This window comes from Festucalex cinctus, chromosome 4 (assembly GCF_051991245.1).
Source record: "Festucalex cinctus isolate MCC-2025b chromosome 4, RoL_Fcin_1.0, whole genome shotgun sequence".
Lineage (NCBI taxonomy): Eukaryota > Metazoa > Chordata > Actinopteri > Syngnathiformes > Syngnathidae > Festucalex > Festucalex cinctus.
This window is the reverse complement of record NC_135414.1, coordinates 12,050,289-12,071,023: the sequence shown is the minus strand read 5'-3', so window position 1 is coordinate 12,071,023 and position 20,735 is coordinate 12,050,289. Positions and strand designations below refer to the sequence as shown.

Sequence of the window (20,735 nt, the reverse complement as noted above, 5' to 3'; positions counted from 1 at the left end):
AAAATAACACATCTATAGGTGCGTTTCCTCGGGGAAAGGCAACCATTCTGCAAGGCTCTTACTAATGCACTCAATCTAGAGGCAGATCTTTGAATCTCTGTGCATATTCCATTAAGCCGGTCATTGTTATTCTGTGCTGGTGTTATTTCACAGCAGCAGGGACAAAACTGCAATTTAAGTGCATACTTGTTGATGTGCATGTGTGGTTACACTTACTCTGTATGTAAGTGTGCATTTGACAGTCATTATGTTAAAAGCTGATAGATCCATCCAAATATTAGCATGTGTACGGTATGACTGTAAAACAGGTGGTGAAAGGTTGAATACCTCAAAACATCTGGTATCACCATTGGATTAATGTGGTTAATGTTAGAGAAAATCAATCAATGTCAGCATTTACACTTATGTTATTTAGACTCTTTATTTTTTTTATTATAGCATTTTGTTCCGCCCGCTTTTTTTGTCCGGTATCAACTCCCACATGCAACATTCGATTTACACCGTTCTAAATTAAACTTGCTCCAAATATTCACGCCTCCCAATGCACATTATTTTCAGTCCACATACTTACTGTTTATGCACAATTTAACGTCTAATTTTCATTGACAAAATGCACTCGTTCAACATGACATTCAGCAAATCCAACGGCAGCTTTCAGTATTATACTGCATTATTGAATACAATTACATACAATATAAGTCCACAGTAGTGCAATGGTTAAAGCACATGCCCAACTAGATATGGGCGATATGATAAACATTTCATATCACGATTCTTTAAAATTAAATTCACGATCTCGATTTTATCACAATTATTTTTTATGCATATTTTTAGACTAATCTTCACATTTCTGAACATTGTTGTAAAATTTAAAACATATTGAAAAGTTTTCTGAACAGGTTTCAATTGCAATTTTTATCAAATTCAAAATCGGGTACATGTCACCAGCTGTTGTCGATATTCTCCCAGACTACAGGAGGCAGTAAAGAGTGCCAACGGTGTATGAACAGCGCTTAATACCACAATAGAAATTGAAAATGTTTTTCCCTCAATAAACTATTGACAAAAACAGTTTGGAATGAGTTAGGAATGTAAATGTAAATGTGGATGTGTCGCAGCGCGGGGAGAGTTGCATACCCGTCAGCTGTCGAGGTTCCCAGGTGGCCGGGGCCCATGCTGGCCCCGGAGGGGAGCGTCCCCCTTGCCGGCCGCGGCCCCAGGCGGGGGTGGGGGGGGGTGTTGTTGGGCAAACCGAGCCAGGCCACTGTTTCTTTGAAGCACTTCACTAGTGCTCACCTAATAACTGAATGCGACGCTACCGACTTGTCAATTGAAACGGAATTGTGATTAATTGGAATCGATAGTGTTGGAACTCTCTCCACTTCCTGCCTCAAATGCCCTTCCCTGACCCACACCACCGTGTATATACTACATCACATACACCTGCACACATACAGCAAGAAGTAATGTAAGGCATTTACTTATTTAATAATTGCTGGCTGTTACATAATAAGATAGACACATACTGACTTCTAAGAAATATGTCTAGAAGGGCAAAGGATTAGGTTTCGTTGTGTTATTAGTATGCATCTTGGGTAATAGGATTTTGAATAGAGCCCCCTAAGTGTGTCAGTTCATGTCTGGCATTAAAATGCATCCCCACATGGGCTTCAAGTTACCACTTGTGATCTTGGTCTAATTTTCCTGCTTTGTATGCGCATCAGTACATGCATGTTTTGACAAGTCTACTCTCCTAGAATGAAAACGTTTAGAAGGAATGACGACAACATCAAATTAGTATTCTTTGTAAACCCTGCAATAAAATTTATGGTCACACTCTTTGAAGTAGGCATTGGAACAGGATAGTCTCATATCCACAGTGCTAGTAGAAGATGGTAGCACATTCTTTGTAAAAAAATAAAATATCTTGTCATGTCTGCTAATGACTTTCAGGGCCATCTCCCCCGTGTACGCTTTGGGCCAAATGTCATCTCTCACATGCAACACAAAGCCAAGCTTGTATCTCTGGTTATTAGACCTGAGACCTTTGTTTTCAAGCTCATCCTTTCAAATGTCAGCCCTCTTGGGGCCAAACAATTTCAATTTCTCCTTTCCTGACACTCAAAACTTTGACATCACACCTGGCTGTCGAAATCGGACCGCTGCACTTACATTGGACGAGTAAGAAGCACGAGTTATCGTGATTAAGAAACGTACACAAATCTAGGGTCAAGCATCTTCCTTTATTGAAGCATGAATTCATGTTTTGATCAGATGTGTGGCCTATTTCAAACAATATTCAACCCACATTGCCATTAATAAACCTCAGTACTGTTCAATGGCCAGTAATCATTGATCTTGCTATGAGCAAAGATAAAAGTCCATAAAACTGTGAATACTAAGATTCTTCGGATCATTGCTATTAAAAGTTCAAATCAAATTGAATCATTAATATAATCCAGATCAGTACCCCAGAATTCCCTCATTTCTTACTTATGTATGATTCACCCAGCATCTCATCTCAGTATGATAAAAAATTCACAAATGTTTAATCTGATGGAGAATATGGTTTTGATCTCCGTAATGTGTGCTGTCCTTCATTATACAGTACGTGTTGGGTTGGTCCTTAAATCTCCCATCGGCGGTGGGTGACTTTTTCGCTGTTTGACTCCATATCCAAGTGAGATTACGATGGACTCAGACATCTTGGCAGGGGACTTAAGGTGCACTTTAGATGAGACGAGGCACATGCGCTATATCATCCTTCAGCAAGTCTGTAGCGTCTCTGAAGAGCATTTTTACGAAACACAAACCCTACCGCAGTACTATTTAGTTCACCGTGGCTCTACTCGCTATTAATTCTTTTTTCAACAATTATTTTGTGTTAATTTTCAGGCTATTTTGTGGTTTATGTGTGTTCTGAGCTTGCGCTTGGCCAGTTTAGGGCGTGTTGGGGAGCTGAAAGATGTGATTGCCATTTGGCAAGATAGAAGTATTCCTATTTTATATATAGGTTGAGGGCGGACTCAAAACAGTTTAAAGGAAAAAGAAGCTCCTGTATCCTTTTGCCAACTACCCACTAAAAATAAAAATGGTTAATTCAATGCTGCCTGTGCTATTACTCAAAAAGGTTTTGCGTTTTGGGATAATTTTGATAAATAGAGGTGTCAAAATTAATCGATCATAAAATGAATGAACAGCTATTTTGATAAATGATTGTTTTGTTGATCTTAAAATTGTCCAAATCCTGTGATTTTAGTTTCTCAAAAGTAAATATTTGATTCCTGTAGTCCGTTGTTAAGGTAGACTTATTACTTTTGTTTATGTAATGTTTTGGGTGTCCTAATCTAACATTTAACACGGTATATGCTTTTACTGTACTTTGGAGAACAATTATAAACATTTTCCCATTTTATTTGTAGTCGCAGTAAATAACGATTATGGTAATCGGTGAAAGTACATACAAAAGACACTTTTTAAATACAGGATTTAAACAGACAGACCGCTTCTCAATTTACAGCTATGGGCTTCTCTTAATGTCTTGTGGTGATTTTTTTTTCCTAAACACGGCCTGTATTTTGCCATTTTTTTTTTTTTTTTTTTTTCTCCAGTCACTCATTCACACATGTAAGCTTGAGTGAGTGAGTGAGTGAGTGAGTGAGTGAGCCAAAAAAAAAAAAATCTGTGCGTGCTGAACAAGTTGCCGCGGGAGTGACGTCACGCAGCCGACAAATTCGTCGCCCGGCCCCGTTTGCAACACGCCACCCCCCCTCTGCGATTGGCTGGAGGGGTACAAACACTTTGTTTCCACAGAAACGTTCCGCTGTTTACAAGACAAACACAAAATGGCAAAATACAGGCTGAGGGGGATGGGGGTTTAGGACAAAATCACCCCCACACATTAAGAGAAGCCCAGAGCTGTAAATTGAGAAGAAATTTGTCTGTTTAAATCCTGTATTTAAAAAGTGCCTTTTCCTGAGTGAAAACGGCAGACCGGGCCTTTAATGCAACATTAATTTGATTACGGAATACTCAATTTGAACAAGTTCTGATCGTGACAGCCCTACAAACGAACAATGATCAAGTGTGGTTCAGAAAATGAATGAATGAATGAATGAATGAATGAACCACACATGCGCACACCCACAACACAGCGCAGCTATCCCCAAACAGCTCCCTGTTGTTGAGCTTTTTATGCTTGATGGAGTGGCCTTGTTACTCATCTTCCCTAATTACCCTTTGCGGTTTACATATTGTAGATTCTCCATCATTAAAGTAATTATATGCAATTGTTGGTTTCACATCAGTGAAAAACTTGCAATCGTTATTTTTTTTACTGCAGTGAAAGAGGAGATAAGAACCAACAGCATGTACAACTGTCATGTTCTGCAACACATATTAACCATTTTGGTCAAGGTTTTTGTATACAAATACAATTGTTTGTCTTGGGGTTTGTAGTAATGCTTGGCAATTAATCAACATTTAATTGTGATTTCCATTTTGGCTTCTGAAGGTCTTAAAAACATTAAATGAAGAAAACCGATGAAGGTGCCGAGCGGCACGGTATATTTGCAAATTTTCGATGTTAAAGTTCTCTGACTGCACCATGTTGCTTGAATGGGATTCTGACCACCACTGGTGAACTTTTTTCATCCAACCTCTTTGCCTTCATTCACAATTTCTCCACAAATCGCATTTTCTAGTTCGTAAATATTGTTCTGTCAACATTGGTGTTAAAATTTGTCTCCGTCCGCTTTTTGAAGGAACGCCCAGATTCGCCAGCCAGCCAGCAGCTACATCTGTGCATCAAGGTGACAGCCAAGTCATGGCCTGTGAGGTCAACTCGGACCTGGTGCCATTCACCCGCTGGGAGAAAGACCGTCAGCCTCTGGAGCTCAACGTGAGGTTGGTCCAGCTACCCAGCGGTGCCTTGGTGATCAGCAACGCCACAGAAAACGATTCTGGTCTTTACCGCTGCTTGGTGGAGAATGTGGGCTCATCGAAGTCCAGTGAAGAGGCACAGCTCCAAATCTTGCCAGGTATGCCCAGTCAACAAGCAGTAGGCGTTGTTTTGAATGAACTATTTTATTTAAAGTCGGTTATAAAACTTTTTTCGTTGGCTGCACATTTCTACGGTCACCATATTCTGAAATGGTGGCTGCTGAATTGTTCATTCTAAACAGACCATTTGGAAGCTCAGAACATTCAGTTATTCAGTGCCGCATCGCATTGTAGCAAAAGACACAATTCAGGTGGATTCATGTGCCTTGTAAATCGTTGTTGTGGAACCTGAAAACCGAGTTTTCATGACTTAACTTTCTTCAACTTCTTTACACGCGGTGAAAGTTGCAAGAAGGAGAAGGAGGAAGAAGGAAGGAAGGAAGAAGAAGAGAAACACAATGGCTCTGAACGATTACTCAATCTCGATTGTTAAAACAATTGGCTCTGAATGATTACTTGATTATTGAAACGGTTTACGCTGAACGATTAATCGATTAAAATTGATACCCACATCTAATCTGATCATCCAATTAATCAATTGAATACAATTACATACAATATAAGTCCACAATAGTGCAGTGGTTAAAGCACATGCCCAACTAGACGTGGGCGATATGGTAAAAATTTCATATCACGATTCTTTAAAATTAAATTCACGATCTCGATTTTATCACAATTATTTTTTTATACATATTTTTAGACTAATCTTCACATTTCTGAACATTGTTGTAAAATTTAAAACATATTTAAAAGTTTTCTGAACAGGTTTCAATTGAAATTGCAATTTTTATCAAATTCAAAATCGGGTACATGTCACCAGCGTATGTCGATATTCTCCCAGACTACAGGAGGCAGTAAAGAGTGCCAACGGTGTATGAACAGCGCTTAATACCACAATAGAAATTGAAAATGTTTTTCCCTCAATAAACTATTGACAAAAACAGTTTGGAATGAGTTAGGAATGTAAATGTAAATGTGGATGTGTCGCAGCGCGGGGAGAGTTGCATACCCGTCAGCTGTCGAGGTTCCCAGGTGGCCGATTTGATTTAAAAACATTTGATAGCAACATCTCTACAAACACACAAACCAACAAACTGGGATGGCTCTTATTTTTGTTGACTTCACAAATTAAATTAAACAATGGGTCTAAACAATTACTCAATTATTAAATTGGTTGTCGATTAATTTGATAATTGGTTACTTCTTGATGAATTGTTTATTTTGAAGTCTTGTTTTTGAATAAAAATGCTATAAATCAGACAAGAATTGTCAAATCATGATTCATTATGGCTGGGTCTAAAATATCGACATATCAATATCAAATCGATATTCCTTTTCATAGCCCAATATCAATTTGTAAAACCATGAATCGATACTTTTAATAGTTTTTTTTCCCCTCCATAAATTAATGTGCCAAATAGGGACTGACTGATTAATCGCCGATTATTGCCCTTCAAACATCGGCCAAAACAATCGGCCAATTGAACTAAATGGCTGATTATTTTTTCCCTTAAAATGTTATAATTGAAGAAAACTGAAGTTTCCGTGAAAGTACCCTGAATACACCATTTTGCTTGCGTAGCATTAGCAACTAGCAAGTGTGTTGCGTATGTTCTTCTGGTAATTCTGTTGTCCTAAATGTCCTTTAAGCTGTTGAATGACACCGCAGTTGGAGTTAACTGTAAAACTAAATACATAATGTAAAGAATTACATCCACTGTATATTCAAATACAAAACATGCTTCATTTTTAAAACATCACTCGCCTAACGCTAACAGGAATTTAGCAAACGCTAACGGCAACTTAGCATTGACTTCGGGAGTGTTTTTACTTCAAATAACGAATCGAATCGGGCCCTTCTGAATCTAATCGATTTTGGAGAAACAGATTGAATTTTCGGAACGTTCAAATCATTCAACAATGAACAGTCACAGAATTATGTGTTTTTTTTCCCCCCCAAATGTGGCCACTGTTGTTTCTAGTTTCAGCAGTAAATGATGTTCGCTCTGAATTGCCTTTGGTGAAAACAGTGCCCAGCTGGAGAGAGTGTTGTTGCTTTTGGTGGTCTTATCAGAGGAAGCCTAAGAAGTCGGGAATTCCTCTGTGGCATTGTCTCGTCTCATCCCTCCACACATTTTGTTTACTAAGTTGTTAGGCACCACGCTCCTGCCGGCAAAGAGAAAGATATTAAAAGCCATAAATTAGTCTTCAACAAGACCCCAGTAGGGGATTTATCTCTCTTTGTCTCCTCCAAGGTGCCGAGTGCCAAAAGCTTGGCACGGAAAAAGATAGCATAATTATACAACTCTATGAGGATATTTTGGCTTTTTTTTTTATTTTTTATTTTATTTATTTTTTTTAACCAAATGTTTTAAGTGACGGAGAAATAATTTAGTTAGTTTAGTTTCCTTGGGAAGGAAATTGGGTGGTTCTTAACATTTTGGCAACTTGTGGTGAGTTGCCAGATCAGGGCCAAACATGACTTTCTACTTATTATATGTCGCCACTATGTAACTTTGTCGCTTGGAGCTATGGGAGATTTTTTTTTTTTTTTTTTTTTTTTTTTTTTTTCATCCAGAGAGCTGAGTGCTTTCAAGTGTTGGACATTGACATTTTTCATCCGACCACTGGTGTCATGAACAACTGCGCCTTGGACCTTTTGAAGTTTTAGAAGACAGATGACCCTCTTAATTTGAACGATAGCGCTGTGGCTCACTAACCCGCTCCAAGATTAACCCCTGCCATAACCTGGACTTGCCCTTTTTTTTTTTTCTTTCTCATTCCAGAAAGCGGAGATGAGAGGAAACTGGAGTTCCTCGTGCTGCCTGTGCCTGTGAGCAAGGTGCTGGGCGCCAGTGTCTTGCTGCCCTGCGTGGTTGCAGGTTTTCCAACACCGCATGTGCGATGGATGTTTAAAGAGAAACTGCTCGAGGAAAGGTATGAGAATTAAACGCTATCATTGAGTTATTTATTTATTTTAATTTGTTTAATTTTTTACACTTGAATAAAAATTTAAATTGTACATTCTAATAGAGGATTGGAATTTGGATTACTGCTTCCAGTAGTGTAGGACTAGATATAGACTGATGGTTTTTTTTCCACAACCAATACAATACCAATTATTAGTAATCATGGAAGCCGATAACCGATGCTTGGAGCTGATAATCACTCTCAGTAAAAAGTCGGAATAAGAACTAAAAATAAAATATGAACTACAACCCTTAATTTTGTTGAAATGTGTTTAAGCATATTGTACTGTTTATTGGCCAACTTTTCAGATTTGAAAAATGTTGAAGTTTTATTTTTAATCTTTGACAACAAACATTAAAAACAAAAATTCAGGGAGCTCCCAGGGTTATCAGCAAGCACGTGTAAAATGTTAAATGAAAACTTTGTGGCAGTCAAACATTAATATTTTGCCGATAATAAATTTCTTTAATAATTTTCATTATTTTTCACGTACAATTAGTACCTTTAAAAAAAGACATTTTGCAACTTGCTGTCGACTGAAAATGACATCACAAGGGCTCAGGTAACCAATCACAGCTCACCTGTTTTCTAGGTTTGGTCATGTGACATTCCCAAGCCGAGCTGGGATTGCTAACCTGAGCCCTTGTGATGTCAATTTCAGTCAACAGCAAGTTGCAAAATGTGTTTTTAAAGGGACTAATTGTACATGAAATATTATGAAAATATCAAATTTATTATCATCAAAATATTACTGTTTGACTGCCAAAAACAAATAGACAAATGGAAAAAAATACATCAATGAATACAAGGCCAGCGTTTGTTAAAAAACAAAACAAAAAAAAACAAAAAAAAAACTCCCATATAGTTTTCAACAGAGAGGTTTTTTTCAAATTTGTAAATAACTGAAATGTTACATTTTCTCTTTTCTTTTTTAAGCAAAATATGCAGAGAGTTACCAGGGTCAGCAACAACACTTATAAAGGCAACTGCAATTAAAATAAATAGTTCACTAATGTTGACACAGTTTTGAATTGATCCACTATTAAGATTTTTTGTTTTTGTTTTTGTTTTTTTGTTGTTGTTTTTTTTTTTTTTTTTTTTTTTTAAAGACCGACGCTGAATATCTTCGCCCAAAATCGTCCCGGGTGATACTGGGTCTATCCTTAGCTGCAACTAATGATTATTTCACCAATCGATTAATCTGTCAATTATTTTCTTAATTAATCGATGAATCTGATTTAAAAAATGCCACATTTTTTCCACACCCCCCTTTTTTTTTTTTTTTTTTTTTTTTTAAACAGGACATTATTTCAAATCGACCGTGCACAAACATTAATTATGATTTGTTTGTTTTGGTCTGTAACGTGAGAAGAAACAAAACTGTTGATCCATATTTTCCAAAGTATTAGCAATTGCAAGATCATCAGTACACTTCGATGGCGGCCTACAGAAAACTGTCGAGGAGCTGAAATTGCAAGCATTTGGAAAGTTTAATTTAAAAAGATACCTAAACGATTCATTGATTAGCAAAATAATTTTCAATTAATTTGATAGATTAGTTGTCAATTAATTGTTGCACACTACAGTAGTGTATCAAGGTGTTGTAAAGAAGGATAGTTTGTTAGAAGATTGTTGGGATTTGAAATCTATCATTTGTGACACCAGTCCTGAAAATGTTCTCCCACAATTGATAGAGCGATCGAGTCGATGCCATGTTCAGCAACTTCTGGCTCTCACTCCTCACACCTTCCTTTTGAAAGGCCGCAGCGTATGTGATATTGCTGCCCGTCTGTCCTGCTCCCCAAGTTGTTAAATCTGTTGTAGCGGAAATCACCCCAGGGGGTACCTGGACGTGGCACACAAGCCACTCGGTGCGCAAGATGAGCTTGCCAGCGTTCCCGCAGAGAGGAAGTTCACAAATGAGGAAGCTAGCACCTGTGCCCTCACTCCTATGGCGCTCATTATCTCAGGAAGAGCAACTCAAATATACTGTAAGTTTTCATAGATGCGGGAAGGTGGACTCTCACCACCCAAGTTCTTTTCAGCATTTTTAGTAGAATTTTAACTTGACAGAAAATGAGGTGAGGTTTAACGATTTGTACTGCATTTTATTTCAAAGGCTTGTTAACCTTTGCCTCCAAAGGTTAAATCAGGGGCGTCCAAACTTTATTGATTTGAGGGCCACATGCAGAAAATCAGAGGGTACGCAAGGGCCACATAATGTTATGAAGAGAGTCAAAAATTGTACAAATAATTTATTTGTGCTTTTGCATACAGTATTTAGAAAAATGATACAGTACATAAACCAATTTATTTGAATAATGTGGGTGTGCCAGTTTAACTCAGGGGTGTCCAAACTTTTTCATTTTAGGGCCACATACAGAAAATCAGAAGGATGCAAGGGCCACCTAATGTTATGAAGAAAAATTGTGTTTCGTCCTAAAAATTGTACAAATGATTTATTTGTGCTTTTGCTTATTTAGAAAAATGCTACAGTAAACCAATTTCTTTGTAATATGGCAGTTGGAATTTTTCATTTTAGTTAGTTTTTATTAGTTTTCAGGGTGGTTCTGTTAGTTTTGATTAGTTTAGTTCTTTAAAAAATATTTTTTTTTTTAATGTGTATTACTTGTGCGCAATATTTCAAAAACACCATGGGAGCAACGTCATCTGAAGGTGCTTTTCTATTGGCTGCTGCTAGATGACGTCACTTCTGTGTGACATAATTTCAAACATCATTATTCCGGTTTATATCAAAATAAATCTACTAAAAATCACATTTAAAATCATCCCCAAAGGCTCATGCATTAAATTAATTCCCAAAAGACTAAAACGAAGGACGTTTGCTATAATTATAGTTAGTTTTAGTTAGTTTTGTAAACATAAAATGTAGTTTCCTTTAGTTTTCGTTTTTTAAAAAGTATTTTTTTTATTTTTATTTCAGTAACTATTGTTTTTTCAGTTTTAGTTTTAGTTTTTTTCATTAGTTTTAGTTAACTAAAATAACCTTTAATGGCACCAGTCTTTCGATACCCTCCCTTCTTACTTTGACCATCTCCAAACATTTTTGTTTTGTTTATTTTATTTGAACTGAGTCAAATGCCATTTTTAGCATATGTCGCGGGCCACTGAAAAATGGACAGCGGGCAAATGGCCCCCAGGCCGTAGTTTGGACACCTCTGGGTTAAAAGATACTTATTAATCTAGCTTTTAATTACCAAATTCCATTTGGCATCCACGCCCGCCCCCGGGGTTACCCATACTGCTAATTAGCAAGTGCACTCGAAACAACAGGGCGAGTCGTTTAGGATGTCAACGTAAACACCGCCGTCACAACTGAAATGGATTGTTGAGTGAATCGGTTAGCACGTTTTGATTTTGTGGTGACATTGATGAATGAAAGAATAGCCTTGTCGTCCTTGAGTCTTCTCTTGTGCAATCGCCGAGAGCTACACGCTGCCGTCACTTGGTGATTAATGCGCACGTACGTAGTGTGAGTGAGAGAAAGGAAGCAGCAAAGAGAGTCTTAATTGGTCTTGGGAGCGCCGCACACATGGGGCCTTCAAAGTGACAACATCAATGCTGGAGATGCGAAATAGTTTTTTGGGGGGGGACTCTTCAAAGCAGCCAAGTGAAATGTGGGTGAGGCTGACAGCAAGGAATGCAATTTGTCTTGTTTTTCTTCTTCATCTCATTCCTCGAAAAATAATTGATTTGCAACACAAAACCATCTTTTCCAAGCTACCAATTCTCAAATGTCTCACTCTTTACCCAAACTTTCTTTCTTTTTTCCTCTAACTTCTCTACAAGTAGTTGGCTCCATGTATCTTAATTTTGATTATGAGCAGCTGGTTGAGGGCCTCCCTGGTTTGTTCAGACAGACGGGATAAGGAAAACACCTCAAATAGAAGCAGAGCAGGTGTTTGTCTTTTAGTCTTAGTGTTTTCCAAGGTATTATTTATTTGAGCATTCCAGCAATACATTCAAATCATGTAAACAAGAAATTAAAACAACAAAGCAGAAGTGGAAAAAAAAACAAAATACAAAAATTGGAAACTCTACCGGAGACGGACGGGGGTGTGCATTATGTCACATTCTATGAGTATTCGCCCCGAATATCTCCATTTAAAAGAGACTTATAAGCTTATTGACGCAGTTGTTGTAAACATGTTAGGGCTTGCACTACACATCAGGGCATTGTTTCTGCATATAGATGTATAAAAATCTGTAATTGTAACATTTAAATTTCCTTAATGCAGCTTTAAGTAATCCACACTGTGCGTATCCATTTTAGGGGGGCGGCCATTTTCCCACTTATTGTCGGCTTAAAATGACATCACAGTTGCTCAGTGCTCACGACCAACTGCGGCTCCCCTGTTTTCTGAAGTTGAGCCAAAATTGGTTGCTACCTGAACCCTGAGGAACTGTGATGTCATTTTCAGTCAACAGCAAGTAGCAAAATAGTCATCCCTAGAGATGGATTAAAAAGGGGTGGATTTTGCCACTTAACTCATATTCCACAAACACAGTACTGATCAAATTGTCGTGTTTAGACTAGCGGGGCACATACAACATATTGTAAAGAACCAGGCATAGATGAATTTAACCTCAAACTCTTTCCCTGTAATGTCTGTTTAAGACTGCTTGACAACATCTCTGAGAAAACAACCAACGTCCGTATTTGATTTGAGTGAATTCCACTGTGTCTCAGTGTATTACATCAGTTTTGTACATCAGAGCCAACAACCGCACACAGGCAGTGCTCCAAACTCCCTTTTGTTTGAACAGGCATAAACGTACTGTATAAAGCTGTATTCCTTTTGATCCAAATGGATTAGATTATTCGTAATTCATTCACTCTTTGATTTTAATTTGGAATCTGCTAAGTAGCTTACTACAATTCGTCAGTGTAACAATTTGTATTCCAGCCATGGTACCATGTCTCGGGATGTTATTATTCACTGGCTACAATGGCATTCTCTTCCTTTTGTAAGCATGTACTCGCCTAAGGCTGCAAATTCAGTTAGGTTATTAATTTGAGACAGAACAGAATAAAGTTTTGAATAGTAGATATTTGACCCATCCTTTTATCAGTGAGGAAACAATATAGAGGCTAATTTACATAGCAGTCCTCTTGATGTGATGCAGTGTGACCATGCACTTATTTTGAAAGTTTCTCTATAGAACCCCGTTTTTGCTTCTCATCCAATAGCAAACTCACAATTCATTGTGACTCAACTTGGATCCCCAATGCTGACTATGCATTATTGTACTGTAGGTTGTCAACATAAGTCATCGACATCGACGCCACTTGATTCGGGGGCACGGCGAAGACTGTCTGGGCTCTTTGTATACACAACAACTGATGACACTCATGAAAAGTCATCTTTTGTTATTTGGAGTATCACTCCGTTGTCTAATAAAATCCTCCAGTAGTCAATGTAATGGATGAATTATGCATGACGCCCTGCAAACAGCGAATTGGCGGAGCATGTAAATCAACCTTCTTCCCAAATCCTGTCACTCCTCCGTCTGCCCTCCTCCGTGGATTCATTTGAATGTGACCATGGATATTGCGTTTCGTCGTGTAGGAAGACAGAGGAACGGGGTGGGAAATGTGTTTCAAATTGGACTGTAGAATAAACCTCTCATGCAAATGTCTTGCGCACAGACACCCTCAAAATTACTCGACTGTGATAGCGAAGAAACACACAAACACACATTTAAGCAGAGGCCTCCCTCCTGCTGTTTCTTAAGACTTTGAGCTCCATGCACTAAAGGAAATAAACAATGGGTTTTTACCTTTTTGTCCATACTTTATTTTAGCCAGCTGACTGAATTTTAATCACGCTTATACACAAAGGACTGCAAGTTTTTATATACAGATAGTAAGAGCCTGCAAACCTTATTGAATTTCTTCTAAAACCATATATTGCTGGACTTAAACTCAGCCTGTGAAATCAATAAAATAGTACTCTGGTTGTTTAATAATTCCGCCATCAGACCAGAAAGCTACTTGTGCCAAAGTTTCTCCTCTACATTGTTTTGTTGACCCAAAATGCACTTTCTGAAGTAAACTCATCAGCTCCTGCTTTTAATCCTCAAAGAAGAAGCATCCTTTAATCATGGCTTCGTTACACTCTTGTAGATTTGCCTTTGCGCTGTAAGCATATTTGAATTTGACAGTTTTTCACATGCCAAGTGTGGCAGGTGAACTGATTCAGTGGCAACAGTTTTTAAAGCAGTTCATGCAGCACACACGATTACAATTACAAGTGATTGTGGTTTAATGTCAAAAGCATAAAAAAAAAGATGTCAGGCTACACATGTATGAGAGCACAGATACTCTTGTTCTGCTGTGTGTATTTTTTTTTTACATGAATAATTGTAGAATACTTGTATATACTTCTTAGTGTGAATAATGTTTTTTTTTCTGAAACATTATGATATATGCAACTGAGTGAATGGGTTAAAATAATTGGTGTGGTGTGGTCACTCAGAAAAACAAAGCCTGAAGTAAATGCCTTTCTTTTTCATATTTTCCCACAGTATTTCCTCGAAATGTTCTAAATACCCACATTAACTCATGTGCTCCCAAAAATTTATAATTGCTTTTTTTTTTCTTTTTTTTTTAATAAAGTGTCCCAAAAATGTATTTATTTATTTTTTTTATGCTAGAGCATACAGAAGGCTTTGATGTAGCCTCTCAACCGCAAAAAAACGGTTGTAGAAATGGTAGTTATTACACAAACAGCCAGCAGGAGGCAGCAGAGCAAAGGAGATCAACCAGGGCCATGTTGGAAAAAAAGCTCAATTACTCACAATTCTAAATAGATTTGTAAAAAAAAAAAAGATTAAACTTAGCTATAGTCTAATGCTAATTGCTGCAAAATGGAAACAGATAGAAATATATATTTTTTTTACTGATGAAAGAAGAGACTTTAATCTTTCTTTTGATATTTTTATAGCAATAGAACACAATATTCTGTGGGCCTTTCAAAATCAGTCAAAATCCAGTAAAAACAGCCGGGAGCAAACAGGATTGCTTATGTGAAAATGGCTGGGAAAAAATGAGCTAAGTGTACCATAAACAAAAATCATCAAATCAGATCATGAGGCAAGTGACCCAAAAAAATCCAGATGATCAGTACAAAATGTTATACTTTGTAAAGAATGTATGTTCCAGTAAGCACACAACACAACCCAGGGAGAATAAAGTCCTGCCTGTGGAGCGGCATAAGAGACTTTTAAGTGTAGGAACTCAGTGGGCGTCGCCGGTCTTGTGCATCAAGCTAATCAGCCCCCCACTGAACACACGCAGCTTAGTAGCACATCTAACCCTGTGACCACACCAGGAGTCATCACGGCTAGTTACTCTTGCTACATTTTGTTTATCCACTCTACAAAAACACCGGGGTTCCATTAACATTTTATTTATGCATGAAAAGCAGCTTCAAGTGGACTTAGTCTTGAAGGAGAGTCTTCAGCGTATTTTAATATGTGTGGTTTTATACAGTATGATTTTATTGGCTTAGATATTTTTACATGACACGCCTGGAGATAATCACAAGCTATATGTTTTGTATGGACATTGGATATAACAAGATAACACCACACACCAATATGACTTTTTTTTTTTTTTTTTTTTTTTTTTTTTTTTTTTTTTTTTTTTTTTGTTGTTGTTGTAATGCGACAACATACAGTAAGACCAAGATAAGATTGTGCTTCTTCAGTACATTGTATGGGTTATAAAGCAGGGTAAAGTGACAACCGTACAAATCATTCTAATCTCTGCCTTCTGTGGTTGTCAAATGAAGAAAGAACGACAGCACCTGGAAGGGCATGCTAAATAAAATGATTTGGCAAAGGGTGGTAAGGGGTCAAGGGGAGCAGGCAGAGGGAGAGCAGAGCACACAAAAAACAGCATCACACAAGACCATTTAGAGATAAAAAATAATATTTTGTTTTGTGGCTGGCTAGTCATTCATTTCCACAATGAATGGAGCTTCTTCTAAAATAAAGTATGACGTAGTCATACATGAATGTCGGAACACATGGCTGTTGCATTTGTTTCAATTCAACAATGCTTCTCCAGTCAAGTTTATGTACTGCAACAAGTCAAGACACATGACCCTGAAAGCCAAATGTAGAGTTTTTAATTATTTATTGAGGCAAGGTTTTATTTTACATTGGAAGTATCTCACCGCTGACTAATTCAACCCTATCCACCCTATCCCAGCAGCTTTTTCATAACTAAGCCAGAGAATTACACCCACAGAGATGACTTCTTATCATCAGAAGCTAATGCTAGTTACGGTGTCAGCTAATGTTATCATAGTTTTTGCCAAGTTTTGCTTACTTTTTGGCTTTGGCATGGCTGCCATGTCAATGTCGTTATTTCGCTCTGGATGTTTGGCCAGCCAAGCAGCCAAGTCACTGGATGAGGAACTTTGTGTGGGTGTGGTTATCATGTTAATTAGTAGAGCTGTAATGATAACAGCAATATCGTGATATCGCGATATTAAAACTGCCACAATATTGTCACGATATTAAATGGTAAATGTTAATGTTAAATGGTACTGCATTTATATAGTGCTTTTCCAACTTTCAAGGCCCTCAAAGCGCTTTACAGTCATTCACAGTCATACACTCATTCGCACTGCATGACGCAGCATCAGGAACAACTGGGGTTCAGTATCTTGCTCAAGGATACTTCGATGTGGTTACAATGGCATGGGATCAAACCCACAACTTCTGGGTTGTGAGACGACCACTCTTCCACTGGTAAATGATGCCCCCAGCAGCACATCTGTTAAAAAAAGTCAGGTTGGGTGCAGTTCTAGCACCCTCTGGTGGCTATTTTTTAGTGCCGTTTATTTTCCCAAGGCATGTTTTGGCCCTTTTATGTTTAAAATCCACACAAATGGTCAGATGAAGAGGAACATAATATGCTTGTGTATCGAGTCAATATGTGGAGGAACTCCATGTGTTCGTGCATTAGCAAGTAAGTGCCTCAATATTAAATATTAGAGATTGTAGGTTGTTTATATGTATTGTATTGTATATGTACAAAAACATATTTTTTTTCATTTTTTAGTATGAGCTCTTTTTTTTTTTTTATAACAATGTTGTGACCTTTTTTTATATTGCCATCCTCCCTACAATATCGTGATAATTATCGTATCGTGACCTTCATATCATGATAGTACCGTATCGTGATGTTTGGATATCGTTATATCCGTATTAATTAGTGTAGTCAAGTGTGTAGGTGGAGAGCAGCTCACTCAGACATTTTCAGAATTATGCAAAGTACGAAAGATTTACTTGTTCACGCTCTGTGCGGTCATCATTAGCTGCAGGTGCGTACGCTATTGTTTGGCCTATCAGTGCTGCAGGGAATTTGGTGCACTCAGTAGTGCACTTGTCGTGACTGTTGTGATGGTACGTTGTGTTATTTCTTTATTATTGTAACCCCTTCATACTATTTCAAGCAAAAACAGAAAATGGTCGGACGAATAAGTGCAATATGAATTCACTTGTGTAAAGGAACATATGGTGTACCGCAGGGTTAAATTCTGTGGCCATTTTTGTTTTCATGGAATCTGCTGCCCCTGGTTTGCATCTCAAGAAATCAGCGTTAGTTGTTGTTTAAAGTACATTATAAAAATAATCAAGTTAAATTGAGTGATGGGAGTCAGCGTCCTAAATGCATGACTTGCAGTGCCAGTTGAGCAATTTGGAGAAAAAAACAAAACAAAAAAACAATCATTTTATTTTTCAATAAAGAAAGGTTCTGTAAATGCATATAGAAAACTGGTGGGGTTCAAATGTTGTTTTCAAAAATGCAAAAACACAAAAACTCTTGCTTGGTTTGGCTCCAAAAAACATGACCACTTCCAACTATTATTTCATTCCAGTGACAGCATTCTGCATAGCTGATTGGCAGTTTTCCTTGGCCCAAGTGTCCTGGCCTTGTCACCAGTTGGTGTTACGGAAGACTGAGTCAACAGAGTTCTTTGGGAGTGCCATCGCCTTCCGAAATAAATTGCTAGATTAAAAAAAAAAACAAAAAAAAAAAACGGAGGATTGTTTTGGATAAATCAACTTGTTGACATGGAATTTTCGGGGGTGGATCTCACTTCGAGAAGAAAGGAGAGATAGTTTGACTTTAAAAAGCTGTTGTTTTTTTGTGTGTGTAAATCCTGATCTTGAATAGTTGCCGAATATGGGAATGTTGAATGAGTTGTACACCAACAGTGAACAAAATTGCCTCAGCGCAATAATTCCAAGCCAATTATTTCCTTTTCCATGGTCTAAAAAGAGCACCATTCAGTCTCAAGAGCTTTTTCTCTGCTTTTAAATAGTACTGTTAGTATTTCCCCTGAACAGCGTGATAAACTCACTGGTGGTCTTGTATGTTCTCTTTTTTTCCTAATACAAGAGGAAACGGTCAATGCAGCACTAAAGGCTGAGCGTTTCAATAGTTGTCCTGGTGAGACAAAATGCAGTCTGCTCAGCACTGTGAGCAGAGAAAGAGTTCATGCAGTGTATTTGGGATATTCACCTCCTACTAGCATGATTAGCTTCTTTTCAACTGTTCACAGGGAAGTAATCAATGCACAGAAAGCATTTGCTTGACATTTGAGTTCTTTGGCATGTTTAAAAATAACAAAATATGGTGTTTAGTTTACCTTACAGTTGCTTGGGGACATCAATGGTAAATGCTCTGCTTTTTATATAGCACTTTAACTACACCATATGGTGCCCAAAGTGCTTTACAGTGCCTCACATTCACCCATTCATACACACATATTCACATACCAGTGGTCGGCTGCTGCTATGCAGGGCGCGGCCAGGTCCACTGGGAGCAAATCGGGGTTCAGGGGTGGCAATCGAACCCACAACCTCACGGTTGGGAAATGACCACTCTACCATGCTGCCCCACATGGATTTATTGGGTGGTTGCTCAGTCATCAAGTGGAGTTCTATGCAGGTCTGAGTGACCCCAATCAAGCATCTTTGCTAAAGTAAACAAAGTGTTCTTTCAGCTGTTGTAGCTAGTGTTTGTCCACAATGCCAAAGAAAATTATTTTCTTATGCCTTTAAAGCAAGGGTAGGGAACTATGGCCTCTTTCAACACACCTGATTCAAATGATCAGGATTGGCTTCGACAGAGCTTGCTGATGAGCTGGTCATTTGAATCAGGTGTGTTGGAGGATCGAAGCACCTAAAACAGGCAGGAGCAGCTCTTGAGGACCGGAGTTGCCTGCCCATGCTTTCAAAGCTTGGAAGTGATTGGAACACCACCCAAAGCTCCTGTACATCAAAACTTGAGCAGGGTTGACCTTTTTGCCTCTTGAAATGAGTTGTATGACTGCATGGAGTGACTATACAGTAAATATTGTTATTAATAAATGTTATCCGTTGTTCATTGGGTTGGTTCTAAAATTGACCGTGATAAGAACACTTAAGGTACCCATTGAAATATAATGGTATCCAAAACAATAGCTGTCTAATATTTTGTCTTCACAATGGTAATAATAATAATGTTTAGTTTTGGCTGTCATTGTCAAAGAGGATTAAAATTAATAATACGTTTATTATTGTGCTTGTAATTTGCCTTAGTGTAGAACAGTTGTGCATCGTAATGAAAGTTACAGTATGTCTATTATGTTTTGGTAAAGTTACAGTATATGACGGAGAAAAAATATTACACAGGACTCTATGTATAATGTATCATAGTTTTGCACCATGATAAATTTTATCCACACTACACTGTGTCAAATGAAAATCTCTCTGAACATTATTACCTTTGAATGGACCAGATTTCTTTTCTGGTACTAATAAAGTTTCAACCTACCTACCTTTGTAAAGGCAGAATATTTAATGTAGCTCTGATATTGGATATTGTCATATGGTGCAAGTTGCCGTTGCTTGTTAGTGTACGGTATATAGTTGACACTTTGGTTGAACGACAGTTGGTTCGTGCTGAAAGTACACTGTCAGTGTCGTGACTCGTCCTGAAGTGAACAGTGTGTTGTCTGTCAAGAAGATGCCAAGCAGTGATGGTCACAGCATGTCGAGTGCCAGCACGGACTGTTGCCCACTCAGGGAGGGGGAAAAAAAAAAAAAAAAAAAGGGTTGCAGGGGAAGCCTTCCGTGTAGCTGCTGAGAGCCAAAAAAAAATCAACCTGCAACACTTCAGTGCTCTCCTTTCCTCTGCGTGTATCTCTCATTCAGAACTTGCACCCCTCAGCTACATCCACCTTGCTGGGACCATGTTTGGAGAGTACCCACTTGTTTACCTACTTTTTCCTTTGTTCTGATTCTCTCTTTCTGAATGTACCATTCTGGATGCAAGCTATTGATTTGTATTTTCCTCCACTCACCACGCCGCCTCCTCCTCCTCATTGCCTATGCTCCAGTGGTTGTTGAATCAGGCCTGTGCTCGGCCACAGACCGCTTCCCTTCGGGCTAATTGGGGAAATCAAAGTGGGTGCCGTTTAATATGGAGGGTCAATGGTTCACTGCAAAGCCGTGTGAGTGTATTTCTGGATCTGCTGTAAATATTTTAAAATAATATTTTAGTCTGACTCAGTGGAATTTGGCTGATGAAAAGCATGGTTTGTTATATGGGTTTTGCAGCCTTTGCAGCAGTTACTTTTGGGAGTCTTCATGCACAAAATCACAAAGATAAAGACAAATTATGGCATTGTGTGAAGCACCCTTAGGTTAATATTTTCTTTAGGTAGCACACATCTCAA

At 38.1% G+C, this 20,735-nt stretch overlaps 1 protein-coding gene across 10 annotated transcripts in view; it reads left to right on the top strand.

Moving 5' to 3' along the window:
• Window positions 1-20,735, top strand: part of neo1a (neogenin 1a) — a 181,244-nt gene that overhangs the window by 80,795 nt on the left and 79,714 nt on the right. For all 10 annotated transcript variants that reach the window (XM_077518927.1, XM_077518926.1, XM_077518933.1 and 7 more), the window contains exons 3-4: window positions 4,764-5,039; window positions 7,788-7,938. In XM_077518927.1, the coding sequence (XP_077375053.1) occupies window positions 4,764-5,039; window positions 7,788-7,938 (427 nt within the window). The remainder of the gene's footprint in view (window positions 1-4,763; window positions 5,040-7,787; window positions 7,939-20,735) is intronic.